General features: G+C 41.2%; 1 protein-coding gene across 4 annotated transcripts; it reads right to left on the bottom strand.

The window, feature by feature from the left end:
* Window positions 1–191: 191 nt before the first annotated feature.
* Window positions 192–14,135, bottom strand: CIAO2A (cytosolic iron-sulfur assembly component 2A). 4 transcript variants are annotated; one of them, XM_049706205.1, is made up of 5 exons: window positions 13,833–14,112; window positions 9,643–9,807; window positions 4,489–4,538; window positions 2,223–2,268; window positions 192–446 (listed from the first exon to the last, which is right to left on the bottom strand). In XM_049706205.1, exons 1-5 carry the CDS (start codon window positions 13,954–13,956, stop codon window positions 244–246), a joined length of 588 nt encoding a protein of 195 aa, XP_049562162.1. In that variant the 5' UTR covers window positions 13,957–14,112; the 3' UTR covers window positions 192–243. The 4 variants fall into 4 exon arrangements, with proteins under 4 accessions (XP_049562162.1, XP_033292996.1, XP_004274777.1 ...); XM_004274729.3 differs by lacking the exon at window positions 192–446 and adding an exon at window positions 1,000–1,467 and having other exon boundaries at window positions 13,833–14,135; XM_033437105.2 differs by lacking the exon at window positions 4,489–4,538 and having other exon boundaries at window positions 306–446; window positions 13,833–14,106.
* Between the last annotated feature and the right edge of the window lie 1,076 nt (window positions 14,136–15,211).

The raw sequence follows: 15,211 nt of genomic DNA, 5'->3' as shown, positions 1-15,211 counted from the left end.
CTTCCTACCAAATCCTCTCTGTTCTCTCAAAACTCATATTCTTGAAGTGGATAAAGGGGTTCAAGAGCCATGGAACAAGTTCTCATGTTTTCCCCTTAGAATCCTCAATTAAATTTGAGGCAGAAGAGTTCTATGCTAATACCTGTGTATTAGTTACTTATTGCTGCATGGCAAATTACACCAAAACTTAGTGCTGTAAACAATAAACATTTATTATCACTCACAGCTTCTCTGCATCAGGAATTAGGGAGCGGCTTCTGGCTCAGGGTCTAGTGAGGTTCCAGTCAAGATGTCAGCCTGACTGAGGCTCCACAATGGCTTCCAACGTGGTTCCCTCACATGGTATGCAAGTTGGTGCTCGTTGTTGGTGGAAGGCCTCAATTCCTCTCCATGTGGAATTGTCCACAGGGCTGTCTGAGTGTTCTTAGGACATGGCAGCTGGATTCCTGCAGAACGAGCAACTCAAGTGATCACAAGGTGAAAGCAGTAACATCTCTTATGATCTAGCCTCAGAAATCACACACTGTCACCTCTGATTCTTTTTTAGTCATGGCAACCAGTTCTGGTTCAATATGGAAGGAAACTACACGGGCACGAATATCAGGAATCAAGGATCATTGGTTGGGGGGAGCACCTCGGAAGCTTCCTAACATACCCTGTTACACTTCAAATGACCACTGTCCCCTAAAACAAACTGAACAAGGTACAAATAAAGAAGAACCCATTGACTTAGATTGTTTAATCAAAATTTCTTTGGGGACTTCTTGATCTTCAAAATTATATATGTCACCTGGCCCTCTTCACATTTGTTCCTTGTCTATAAATGGGTCCAGGACTCTTCTTGAAGGAAGTCAGGGCCCAGGCCTGATATTAAGGGTTCTTTTTGGTTCTCCTATCTCTGATTCTACATAATAATCAGAAAATAAAGCTTTGGAAATATCTTTTAGTGCTAACCTTTACACTAAAATATACAATTAAATAAAAACATTCTAAGGTGTATACAAGAATCATCTCTGTTTTATTTATTTACAGAGTAATGATTTAAACTGAATACATTTGGGCACAGTAGATATTTGACATGAAAAGCAGTTGTATCAGAATGGGCATCAGAAAAATAGCAACTCATCTGACACATAATTACTAGAAAATATTTTTCTGTCGATCATTTAAGTGTTACAAATCCTGAGAATGTTAAACACTGAACAAACTAGGTACTACCTTATAATTAAATCTTGCTTGGAAATCATCCTTTAAAAAAATGCACTGAGGTACAAATCACCTACATATTAAACATGAGTCTTTTACATTTTACAAAGAGTTTAAACAAATATATCAAATGATTCCAGTTCAGTGGCTCTTAAAACAGCTATTAGTCAGGTTCAAGGACACACTGTTCCACGATTTCCCGTAAATTGGGATTCTCCATCGCAGCTGCCACTCGTTCTTTGTCATTTATCTGCTTGTTGACTACAAAACACACAGGCAAAAGTTAGCAGGACTATGTCAATACACAGCAGCAGACAGTAATTTTATTAGCTTGTTAAAACAGAATTTAACACCTTGAGAACTTAACACAGGTTTTGGCTAGTTATTCATTAGTTTCGAAGGGGAGACTTAAAGAGAAAAAAATCCCCTGTAATCCCACTTTTGCTTTTCCTAAATCCCACCTCTGTTATTTTTAAGCGGCTGCCACTTTATTTCTCTCCGTAGGCTAGAGATCCTTTATACAAAAACGCTTCTCTACTCCCATTTTAATACATTAACCCAGGAAGGCAACACCTACCCCAAGATTCCCTAAAGCTTTACTTGCTGGACCTGTGATTTCAATTTCAAGTACACAGCTCTCTATCCTGCCACCAAAGAGAAGAATCAAGCTCTCTTTAGAGCTTATAATTCAAAGTTCCTACAGCTGGATATTCCTCACAGATGTGTGGCCACTGGCCTAAACCAGTCAATATCCACAGGGCTTAACTCTAGTTACACTTCAAATGACCACTGTCCCCTAAAACAAGCTGAACAAAGTACAAGTAAAGAAGAACCCATTAATTTAGATTGTTTAATCAAAATTTCTTTGATTAAGGAAAAACTTAGGAAAAGCTAAGAGCTGATTTTGTTCTTTTTTGCAAATGACCCAATAGATACTTGGCTGGCAGAATAACGTAACACCCAAGATAAAGTTCTATATGAAGCTGTTTTCTAATAATGGTTCAAAATTCACTTACTATCTTCCTCCGTTGAGTGGGTTCCTTCAGAAATGTAGATTTCCAACTAGGAAAAAAATACATCAAAAGCAAAACATTTAGAGCATTCTAAGATGAGTGAGGTGGAATGTACAATGGACTCAAGAGTCTAGGGATGAAAGCCCAAATCCTGTTTCCATCATCAAAGACTTGGGACAAATCTTCACATTCTTCTCTAAAATGAGGGCTGAAGTTAGTAGGATTTTTTATTTTGGTCATATGGGGAAGGCCCGCGGCGGGTATTCCCATTCATTATTTTTTAATGAATACAAACCTACAATTTTATGCAAGTGAGATCTCATACATGTTTTACTCAACAATATATATCCCCTGCACTCTACCTCTTCCTCCCAAATCAGTATCTAAACTTTCTCCCTGCCCCACCCCACAAGAAAGCCACATTAATAATCTAGTGTTGGGGCTTCCCTGGTGGCACAGTGGTTGAGAGTCCGCCTGCCGATGCAGGGGACGCGGGTTCGTGCCCTGGTCCGGGAAGATTCCACATGCCGCGGAGCAGCTGGGCCCGAGAGCCACGGCCGCTGAGCCTGCGCGTCCAGAGCCTGTGCTCCGCGACGGGAGAGGCCACAACAGTGAGAAGCCCGCATACCGCAAAAAAAAAAATAATAATAATAATCATCTAGTGTACTTTCTTCCATATTTTTCTCTATTCCCACATAATTTAAGATTTCACACACACACACATTACATACACACACACACACACACACCCCAAGGCTAGAAGTTTCTTTTTATTGTGTACTTTACAAAAATCGGATCACAATATACAGTTTTCAGTATCCTCCTTTTCTCATCTACTATTATCTTGATAAATTTATTCTCAAGTACAATACTGGTTAAGCTATCTCTCCTGGTCCTGCTGCACTCACTCCCTTAAACTAGCTAACCTCCAAGAACCAGAGCTTTTGAGACAAACCCACAAAATTATTGCAAATCTTGTGGTAAATAAATCATGCTATATGATAAAGATATGTCTATTTTTCAGGGAACATTGGAGCATGTGATCTAATTCGCATATACTTATTTACTACTGAGATAAATGTTTTTCATGAGGGGGAAAAAATCATAGCCTATTATGGCTCTAAGAGACCCTAGAGACCATTTAGTCCAGTCTTCTTTAAAAGACAAAACACCTTATACATTCCCCCAGCGGCATAACACTAACTCTTATTCTAAACAACAAAGGAAGTGGTATAAAATCACTCTATACTCATTTACTTTGGCTTAAAATTATGCACGACTCATTATTCTGAAAAACGGTAAATAAAGGGGAAGAGTCAAGCATTTACCTTGCTATTCCTATGCAAACTATACCTCAGGGTAACCAAACAGTTGGTTTGGTCCACAGAAGATTCTAAATTTGAGAGGTTTCTTGTGGCCCTTTTTAAGTGGTTCTTAATTGGTTTTAAATTTTTGGATGAATATTGTCACCCATCAGGGAAATGCAAATCAAAACCACAGTTAGATATCACTTCACACATTCTAGTGATGGCTATAATGAAAAAAAGAGATAATCATGATAAGTATTGGCAAGGATGTGCCAAAATCAGAACCCTCACAGGCTGCTGGTGGGAATGTAAAAGGGTGAAGTGGCTATGGAAAACAGTCTGGAAGTTCCTCAAAAGGTTAAACGTCGAGTTACCATAGAATCCAGGAAGAAAAGAAATGGAAAACATATGCCCTCGGTGGAAAAGAAATGAAAACACATGTCCACACAAACACTTGCACACAAAGGTTCATAGCAACATTATTCATAAAAGACAAAAAGTGGAAACAACCCAAATGTCTACCAAATTATAAAACAAATAAATACAATGTGATATCTACACAAAAGAACAGTACAAGGCAAAGAATGAAATACTGATACATGTTATGACATGAATGAATTCTGAAAATATTATTCTAAGTGAAAGATGCCAGTCTTAAAAGACCACAAATTATATGATTCCATTTAAATGAAACACCCAGAATAGGCAAATCTATAGAGACAAAAGTGGTTGCCTAGGGATGGGAGAGGGTTTAGGAGAAATGGGGAATGACTGCTAATTGGTATGGGTTTTTTTACTGGGATGATGAAAATGTTCCAAAATTGATAGTAGCGATGGCTGCATAATTTTGTGAATATACCAAAAAACATTAAATTCTATACTTTAAATAGGTGGTTGTATGATATGTGAATCAAATCTCAACAAAGCTATTATAAAACAACAACAAAAAACACATTCCTTACCTTATGTTTAAACGGTAAACACCGCTGAAGTTTAACTCTTAAGCACAGCCCTGCAGAGGAAAAAAAAAAGCCCCAATTATCTCTTCTTATTGGTTCTTGAAAAAGCATACAGCTGTGTCTAGGTGTCTCTATACAAAACAGTAGCTGAAAAGAGCTTAGGCTCAATCCAATGTACGCCTCCATTGAGCCTGGCACCTTTACCTAGCAACTTTAATATTGATACATCTTACGAATTCCTCATGATAATCCAGTGAGCTAGGTATTGTCAATCCCATTCTACAAATTATGAAACCAAGGTCACAGTGTAACTTCCCCAAGATCAAAGAGCTAGTAAAATGACAGAGTTGGGACTGGAACCCGAAACCACCGCAAAACGCAGGTCATTTCTGCTGTATCAATTTGCCTTCCATCAAAGGCCAATTCACTCATTAAACTTTATTGAATGCCTGCAACAGGTCAGGCCACACAAAAACTTAAAACCGGGGCGTCCCTGGTGGCGCAATGGATGTGAATCCACCTGCCGATGTAGGGGACACGGGTTTGTGTCCCAGTCCAGGAAGTTCCCACATGTCGCGTAGCGGCTGAGCCCGTGAGCCATGGCCGCTGAGCCTGCGCATCAGGAGCCTGCGCTCCGCAATGGGAGAGGCCACAACACTGCGAGGCCCGCGTACTGCAAAAATACAAAAAAACTTAAAACCAAGTAAGAGCCACTTAAAAAGCACCACAAGCGGTCTTCCCTGATGGCGCAGTGGTTGAGAATCTGCCTGCCGATGCAAGGGACACGAGTTCGAGCCCTGGTCTAGGAAGATCCCACATGCCGCGGAGCAACTGGGGCCGTGAGCCACAGCTACTGAGCCTGCGCGTCTGGAGCCTGTGCTCCACAACAAGAGAGGCCGCAACAGTGAGAGGCCCGCGCACCGCGATGAAGAGTGGCCCCCGCTCGCCGCAACTAGAGAAAGCCCTCGCACAGAAACGAAGACCCAACACAGCCTAAATAAATAAATTTATTTAAAAAAAAAAAGGACCACAAGCAATCTCTCAGATTTGGACTCCTCTGTGCCTGCAGGGTACAAATAGAGTTGTTTCCCTAAAACAAGCTCCTCTGAAGTTCAGTTTATCACCCCAATACCAAGTCACAGTTCAATATTTTTTTTTCCAGTTGAGACTTCCAAGAGAAATTAAAAGTCAGCTTGGAACAGAGCCTCAGTGCCAATGTTTCACTTCTCCCCCACCATAAAATATAGCATACAATTTTAACTAAGTCTACACCTCTAGACAGAGAAGATAAACCAAGCTGCTCTTATTATGAGGAAAAAGTGTCTCTAGTTCCCTGGCTTTGCAGGTTTTTATTTAGAGCAATTTATTTCCTCTCCCAACTAATATCAATACATAAGGGCTTGTTACGTTATAAGGAACATTTTCTTAGTATTTTGGTTTGATTAAAAATAAACAACAATAACAAAACCCCAAACATAACACAGCAAAACATAATTGTTAGACTACCTCTCTTTTGGGGAGGTATGAAATTAATTTGCTTGTGGTTTTCTAAAGTACCACTAGGTTTTCTAACAGAATCATCTGAAAAATTCCAGAGAAGGAAAAAGAATTAAATGAGCTACAATGAGATTGGGCCTACCTTAGAGTCTACAACACAGTAATTCCATAATAAATATTAGGGAATTCTAAAGAAAATATATAATTTCCTTAAGAAGGGTCCCCCTTAAAAAAAAAAAAAAAGAAGGGTCTCCCTTTAGAGTATCTATCTGCCTTAAAGCTTATCTGGAGGGTTTTCCTTCCTCTGCTCCCCCATTGTCTCCTTAATTTGTTTCTTGAGCATCCTCATGTGTTCTAGTCACTGTTGGTAGGTATTTTACCCATAAATAATAACTGTTTTACAATTCACAAAGCACTTTCTTGAATATCAGTATCCTCAAGATAGGCAGTATAGCATAACTGAGACAGGTAATTTGGGTTCAAAAGTGGCTCCACTACACACTAGCTGTGTGACGCCAGGCAAGTTACTTAACCTCTCTGAACTTCAGTTTCCTTATCTGTTATACAAGTATTATAATAGTACCACTATATATAAGGTTGTTACGCACGAGGAGTAAATATAGTCATGCTTAAAACAGTAGTTGATGCATAATAAGTATCCAGTAAATGTTAGCTATTACTATTTTATCATTTTCATTTTACAGCCAGGAACCAAGATAAGCGATTTGTTCCATATCACATAGCTAATATGTGGCAGAGCTGGAAGCTAAATCTAGACTCCAAATCCTATGCCCTTCGTATCCTGCCTTCAGCCATTCTTGTTTAAGTCAACAGAAAAGATTATCAAGTGGTTTTTCTGCTCTACCCACTCACCCGCTTTGAGTCTTCCTTGTCTTTGGAATGATATACCAGGGTAACTGAGTAGGTGACAACCTAAGCAGTCAGGGTGGAACTCTGACTCAGATGCCTTTCTCTGCTTAGTACTACCTGCTCATAGGAAATGCCTCCTAATGCATCAGCCAGAAAGAGGACTCCTTTCATCGAGTTTTCCAGTCATGTTGCTTGAACACGATTACTATGATACACTACCATACAACCTTCTCAAAAGCCAATGGTCTTAAATGAAACCCATATCAAAAGGGCCAAAAAAGTGACAAAACTCTGTCAAAAGGTGTAGAGATCTGAAATTCAACCATAATCTAATCTTGACACCTTTACAGTTATTTTTATTTCATGTGCTCTCTCAATCTTTGTCCACGTAAACACAGTTTTTTTTTTTTTTTTTTTTTTTGCGGTACGCGGGCCTCTCACCGCTGTGGCCTCTCCCACCGCGGAGCACAGGGTCCGGACGCGCAGGCTCAGTGGCCATGGCTCATGGGCCCAGCCGCTCCGCGGCACGTGGGATCCCCCCGGACCGGGGCACGAACCCGCGTCCCCTGCATCGGCAGGCGGACTCTCAACCCCTGCGCCACCAGGGAAGCCCGAAACACAGTTTTTTAAAATAACTGCAATCATAACACAAATTCAATTTATCATTCAAGCTTTTTCATCCACTCTCACACAGATACTTTGATTCCTTGATTATATTCATCATTTTCAATAGAAATAAGAAATGCCATTATTTTTATATCATTTCAGTATTAATCGATACTATAGTTTCTTCCAGGATTTATTATCATAAATTTACTATATATGTTTTGAACATGCTACTATTTTCTCCTAGGGAATTATTTCCTTAATTCCTCGGTCAAAGAGTATGAACTTTTTTTTTGGCTATACCACGCGGCTTGCGGGATCTTAGTTCCCTGACCAGGGATTGAACCCGTGCCCTTGGCAGTGAAAGTGCAGAGTCCTAATCACTGGACCACCAGGGAATTCCCTGTGACTTGCTAATATTTACCCAGAGACTTAAAAATATTTCTACCATATGACCCAATAATTCCACTTACAGAAATTTATCCTGAAGTAATAACTAGAGATAAATAAAAATATTTATGTGTAAAGCTGTTCATCATAGTATTATTTATAATTGTAGGAGGCTAGAAGTAGTCTAAGTGGTTACAAAAATGATGACCATATAATTATATGACCATATAGTTGACCATATAATTAAACAATAATATTTAAGGAGAACTAAAAAACATTTCTCATCTACTTCATGCTTTCTATTACTTAACCCTTACAACTCAGTAGTTACCCTTACTATCAGTATTTTACAGATAAGGAAATAGGCTCGGAAAGGTTAAGTAACTTGCCCAAGACCAAAGAGTGACAGAGCTGACAGAGCTGGAATTTTAGCCTAGAGCACACATTCTAATGACAACTTTTAAAAATTTTCTTCTTTATACTTTTGTGGAATTTCAAAATTATTGCCAACAAATATGTTACTTTTATAATTTAAGAAACACAATATAAATATTACTTTTTGAAATCTGTTTTCGATATCTGTTGATTCAGAAACTGTCCAATGATGAAAAATATGTATTCAAGAATGCTTTTTCTAGTATTGGAATTTTATAACCACAATAGTATCTATGGATTCACAGACTATCTAGTCCCTCAAGATGTGCCCCATATGCTGGAAACCACTACTTGAGGGATCCCAGGTCCAACAAGTGAGAAAAGAAAGACAACTCACAACAATAGTAGAAACAATAATAAAATATTTACCTTTCCAATCCTTTTTATAAATTTGTCTATTTTTAAATAGGTAATATAGTCTCAATGTTGAAAAGCTTAAAAATATAAAAAGTTATAAAGTCTCCCTGCCACCCTATCCTCCATCTGACCAGTTCCCACCATCACTAATGCCCACACCCATCTTAGCTATTCATTTCTTATGTTTTCTTTATGGATATGCAATCAAATATAAATGTATATTTTTGCTCTTCTTTACACAAATGTAGCAATATTATACTTGCTTTTATTTCCAAACAGTATGTCATAGAGATCTTTCCATATTAGTATATGGAGAGCTTCTTCATTCTTTTTTATAGCTGCATAGTATTCCATTGTTAATAAACACCATCACTGATTATTTAATTGGTTCCCTACTGATCAAGATCTGGTTTGAAAGAAACTTTCTTTACCTTCTTTTTAACAAAGTATACATTCAAAGATATCTATTGTATATCTCACAGCTAACTAATCCAAAATATTGGGAATGCAACCTCTCAAAAAGAAAACTACCTGAAAAAATACCCTCCCACCAGGACTTCTGCCCATGCTACATAGAAGCCAAGAGAGCAGCTAAAAGGAGGAGATGGTAAGGACAGCAGTGCTAGTCTGACAACACCCATTCCGATCTCCAGAACTGAGGAGAGGAGCTGGCCCACACTCAGGCTCCATTAACTGTAGAGAAGCAGCATGGTATAGCTAAAGGAAAAACACACTTAAAGTCAGGAGACCTGGAATTGAGCCTCAGCTTCATCATTTCCTGCCTACATGATGCTGAGCAAGTCCCTTAAACTCTCTGAGCCTCAGGTTCCTCATCTGTAAAATGAAGATAATATTGACCCTCTCATACGCTAATTGTTGAGAACTACAGAAAATATTCTGTAAACCATAAAGTATGATACATGATGCTAATTGTTACTGCGGGTCAGTATCAGCTAGAATAATTCAGAATTAATATATAAATATCTTTATCTAAAACCTTACCAATAAGAGTCGCCAAAGAGCAATGAGGTACTGTTGGCGTGAACCTGATAATAACCAAATAGTCTTCTTCATTTATCTCCTGAACCTCCACACAACTTTCCGTTACCACTTCCAGTTCTTCTAAAGTATTGGGCTTCTCTGGGTCCCGGATAGTTCGAATCAAATCTAAAGAAACATCAGAGAAAAGGTTTTATGTTAAAACATGAATATTCTAAATACAAACAATTTTGCCAGTCCTAATCCAAACACTTACTTCTTTTTGTTTGAGCAAATACTACAGCCACTCCCCAGGTTTCTGACAGAAATTTCCACTACTAGTGTCCTTTTGAGAAAACCATTTTCTTGGATTATTACTACCTCATGTCCAGTTTCTTGGATCCAACCTTGCAGAGAGAATACATGAATGGGGAAAGTGTCATAGAAGTTCAAGGGAAAAAATAACTTAGTTTGGGAGAATGCAGTATCGGGATTTATGGAAATGGAATCTGAATCAAGCCTTTAAAAATGGGTAACATTTTGGGGAATTCCCTGGCGGTCCAGTGGTTAGGACTCCACGCTTCCACTGCAGGGGCCCAGGTTTGATCCTTGATCAGGGAACTAAGATCCTGCAGGCCACACTGAGCAGCCAAAAAAAAAACCCACAAAAAAAAAAAACAAAAAAATGGGTAACATTTCAATATTTGCCATTTAAGGTGAAGGAACGTAAAGAACAAGTTTAGTTTGCACAGAACTCAGCATAAGGGAAGAAGTTATTAAGAGTTTAGGCCAGCCCATTAAGGCTCTTTTAGAGTCAGCAACAGGCAACAGGATGTCCTCAAGAGGTTCTGAACAAGGGAGTGACATGGACAGCATTACACTGTCAGCTGGTAGACTCAGAACTAAAGAGCAGAGCCCGGGATACCAGCTGAAAAAGCTGGGCCTAAAACAGGGACATGACCATAGCAATAGAGAGGAGGGGAAAGACGAAGAAGTAATTTCAGAGGCAGAATCAACAGAATCTGACAACTATTTGGATGTAGAAGACAAGGAAAGGGAGAAAAGGAAGATGACTAAGATTGTAAATCTAAGCGCCTGTGAGAACAAAGATAGAATTAAAAAAAAAAGGAGAACAAAGGAAGAAATTTGGGTGGGGGCTGAGATAAACAGGTTAAATCTTATATATAATCATTCTGAGGTGCTTAAGGGGCAAACCAATGGAACATTCCAGCAAACACTGAATTATGGCATAAGGTTTAAGAGAACCAAGGCTGGAGTGGCTGTTGAACTCATGGGATTCACAAAGAACAATGAGTAGAACCATAGTTTTCAACCTTGGCTGAACAATGGAATCACTAGGAATGTTTCAAAACAAAAACAAAAACTGGTGTCTGAGTCCTACCAGGGATTCTGATTTAATTGATTCACAGTATGACCTGGGCATTGAGACTTAAAAAAATTCTTCAGGCTGTTCTTATGTGCAGTCCAGTTGGAGAATCACAAATGTAAAGGGAAAGAGAACCAAGTATGGATCTGTAGGAAGCACCAAATTTGGGGATCAATAGGAGGAAGAAAAGCAAAATGCAGCATAAAAGGAAAGAGGGGATGGTTAACAACATCAAATGCTGCAGAAAAGGGCCTTCCCTGGTGGCACAGTGGTTAAGAATCCACCTGCCGATGCAGGGGACACAGGTTCGATCCCTAGTCTGGGAAGATGCCACATGCTGTGGAGCAACTAAGCCCGTGCACCACAACTACTGAGCCTGCGCTCTAGAGCCCGCGAGCCGCAACTACTCAGCCCATGTGCCACAACTACTGAAGCCCGTGCACCTAGAGCCTATGCTCTGCAACAAGAGAAGCCACCGCAATGAGAAGCCCGCGCACCACAACGAAGAGTTGCCCCCGCTCGCCACAACTAGAGAATGCCCACGTGCAGCAACGAAGACCCAACACAGCCAAAAATAAATTTAAAAAAAAAATGCTGCAGAAAAATGCAGGTTAACGAAAGCTAAAGCCGGTCTCAGAAGGTCACCTGTAAGAAAGCACTTTCGGTAGAGAGGTAAAGGCAGAGGCCAGCTTGCAAAAGGGGAAGTGAGAAGGAACTGCAAATGTAATCCTAGGGCTTTGACAGGGAAGGAGGGAAGAGCAAAAAAAGGACAGTGCGTTTAGAAAAAGCTAGAACAATGACAAGGATAAGGGAAACTTGAGTATGTTTTATAGCCCAAGGGGAAGGATCAAACAGAGGAAGGAAAAAAAAATAGAGGAAGAGCCACTGAAATTTCAAGGAGGGGAGTGGAGGAGGCTGGTAAACTAAGCAGAAAGGAATGAGACCAAAGATGTGGGAGGCTGGGTTCGAGGTGGAGAGGAAAAGATTTCCTTCTTACCCTGAGGTTGTAGAAAAAGATGGAAAAGGAGAATGATAAGAGAAATAGTGAGGTAGAAAAAAGCAGAGGGAGTTCACATGCGACAGGCTTGATGTTCTCAAGCCTGAGGTTTTGTTCTATTACTCACAGCACCCCTGTAATCAGAAATCCAGCTGGGAAAAACAAATCAATCAAACTCTATCTTCTCCCCAGCAACTCCTGAGCTTATCACTTGATTAGAAACAGAATTTGAAAAGGGAAGCAGGAAAAAGAGGCTTCACAAGGCTGTGAAACACGGGGCTCAGGGAAACAGGTTTTTTTGAAAAGGAATTTTTTCCCTTTCCTCCTAGGCCTTTTCCCTGTAAGGCTCATATATACAAGCTGCATTATATTGTTCATATGTTAAATAACTCTGAAAGTAAACCTCACGCGTTATTTAACTTCTCTCCTTTTCTAGTGATTTGCATTTATTTTTTTAGAAAGAAAGCAATGTTGCTCTCCTCACATTGCTCCCTTGACTTAAATTCTTCTACTGGCTCTGCACTGATATTAAATTCTTCATTTATATTTAAACCTTCAGGATCCAGTTCCAACCTGCTATGTAAAACAATTTTTGACCACACCTCCCTCCACCTTTAACCACAAACCCTACCTGTACAATGAAGATGGTTCCAGGGGTTGAATAGAGAATATAAGTGTGTGTGCGTATATATATATTATATATCATACATATATAACTCACTGTGTATTTTTTTTTGCACTCCAGTCTTGGGTGTGTTAAAGAACTATAAGTTCAAGGCCGGGCTCTTGGGGACCTCTGCTTTACTGCTTTGTGGAGATCATTCCACTCACACTTGTCACCTGACTGGGTTTAAGTCCTGCCCCTAGCAAGAGGTAAACCAGATTAACTCCGAAGGTCTTTAACATCCCTGGCTTCTTTCTACGGGTCTATAATCCTTACCTGCATTATCTGTATTCTTGTGGTTATACTTTTACCCTAAGTCAGCAGGAATCTTTGAACGCTCGTTAGATCCAGTCGTTTTAGTTTTCAAAAACAATACTAATAAGTCCAAAAAAGGCAAGTCATAAAGCAATTATGAAGTGATGAAAAGCGCACTAAGTTTGGAATCAGAAGACAAGAGCTTTGGTTTTTGCTGTTTCTTTACTGGCAGAGTGGCCTCCAGGTAGTTGTTTAACCACTCTACACCTTTATTTCCTCATCTGTACGATGAAGATGGTTCCAGGGGTTGAATAGAGAATATGTGTGTGTGCATATATATACGTTATACATATATATAACTCAATGTGTGTGTATTCCTTTTTGCACACCAGGCTTGGGTGCGTTAAAGAACGATAAGTTCAAGGCCGGGCTCTTGGGGACCTCTGCCTACGGCCTCTGCATCAGAAGAGGGTGGCTGTGACCTTGGGCCAGTCCCCAACTCGGCAGTCAGCCAGCAGTACCCTCGGCGGCGGAAGGAGAAGTGTGTGTCCAGGGGCTAGGAAGGAAGGAGGTTCAAGTAGGGCAATCAGGCCAGCTTTGCTTCCTAACCAAACACCCTAGACGCTTGCTCTGCCCATAAGTCTTGAGATAGCCACTAGAACGTGGGGGAAGACAAGGGAAATGAAGCGTTTGAGACCTCCAGGCTCGGCCTGCCCCGGGTTTAGCAAGAGCCTGGGTCCTAGAAAGACCCACATGCCCGTGTGACTTAGGACTCCGGAGAAAAAGCTTCCTACGCTCCCGGACGAGATCTGGCAAAAACTCGAGTCTCCACTCTTAACCCTCAGGTGAGGCCCTCGTTACCCCCGCCTCCACGTATACCACCAAATGCTGCCCTGGGTAAAATTAATTACCATAAACTTCTAGCGCTTTCTCTTCCATGATCCGGGGCTGCCGGGCAGCTCCCCGCTCAAAGAGGCCCGACAGCCACAGGACTCTGCTCAGCGTCCAGGAGAGCAGTCCGGACACTCGCTCCATCCTTACGCTCCGCCATCCCTGGCGACTGTCCCACCCGAGCCACCGTCTCTCAGCAGCGAGCCTCGCGACTTATCAACTTCCTGGTCTTCAAACGGGCCAAGAGAAGCCTAAAGGTCCGGGGCAGAGAATAGGCGGGACCGGACGGAGTATCGCGAAGGACCTAGGTAAGGGAGCCACGAGAACTACAAGCCCCAGCATGCTTTGCTCGGTTTCGGCGGAACAAGGGAAAAACAATTCCTAGAGGCCCATGAGGCGCGTTGCGTGCTGGGTCGTATGGGCGTTTTCTTTGGAAGACGGTGAGCTGCAATATGGGATCTGTAGTCTCCAACGGTGGGCGGGGGCAGGTAACGGTCTGTTAACCGCCGTTAATTGCCTCACTCAGAGTCTGGATAAGCTAAAAATGAAACCCTGAAGAGGTAGGGGAAAGGAGATCTTGATTTCTAGTGCTGGAAGAGCGTCTGCACGGTGACGCCCTACTATTATTTCTCCGAGGGGGCCGCTTCCTGTCAAAGTTTTCTTACGTCCTAGTCAGGCCGGAAGTGAGTTTCCGTCGCGGTTAAACGGGATGTCTTTGGAGCCTAGTGAGTGAGGATGGTTAGGCGTGGCGGGAGGAGGAGTTCCTTTTTGTTTTCTCGTCTCATAGAGACTCAGGCTAGCACAGCTCCCCACTACGAGCTGAGTATTTCTGCCAATCGCCTTCAAGATAACTTAGAACGAGAGAGCTTTCCGACTGTCCAGTGTGTCCAATAGTGACATTGGAGATCGCCATCCTAAAAAGAACGTCTTAAGCCCTCCGGTTTGGTGGCAGTGATGGATGCCAGTAACAAGGTTGATGATGCTAATTTTACTTTAATCCATCCATCCCTACAGTCAAATCTCAAACCTTTATTCGATACTTAATTTGCCAGACTTGGTCTATAGACGCCAAGGATACGAAGATAGGACACGGCCCTTACCCTCAAGCAGCTCACAGACCTGTGAGGGAGCCAACCCCTGATGTTGAGGAATTTGCAGTTTCGAACAAATGAAACCTTTTGTCAAAGTTGATGACAAGTTTCGTACCATCTCTATTTTACTTTTTATAAATTTATTAATTTTATTTGTTTTTGGCTGCATTGGGTCTTCGTTGCTGCGCAGGCTTTCTCTAGTTGCGGTGAGCGGGGGCTACTCTTTGTTGCGGTACACAGGCTTTTCATCGTGGTGGCTTCTCTTCCTGCGGAGCACGGGCTCTAGGCACGCGGGCTTCAGTAGTTGT

This window comes from Orcinus orca, chromosome 2, assembly GCF_937001465.1.
Source record: "Orcinus orca chromosome 2, mOrcOrc1.1, whole genome shotgun sequence".
NCBI lineage: Eukaryota > Metazoa > Chordata > Mammalia > Artiodactyla > Delphinidae > Orcinus > Orcinus orca.
The sequence above is the reverse complement of the archived record's forward strand: the minus strand, read 5'-3'. Positions and strand labels throughout refer to the sequence as shown.

Coding starts and splice junctions, on each gene's coding strand:
- CIAO2A (XM_049706205.1), bottom strand. CDS start 13,956: ATGGAGCGAGTGTCCGGACTGCTCTCCTGGACGCTGAGCAGAGTCCTG. Junction 4,539..9,642: donor CTCTTTGGCGACTCTTATTG/GTAAGGTTTTAG, acceptor TTTCCTCTGCAG/GGCTGTGCTTAAGAGTTAAA. Junction 447..2,222: donor CCACTCAACGGAGGAAGATA/GTAAGTGAATTT, acceptor CTCGTTCTGCAG/GAATCCAGCTGCCATGTCCT.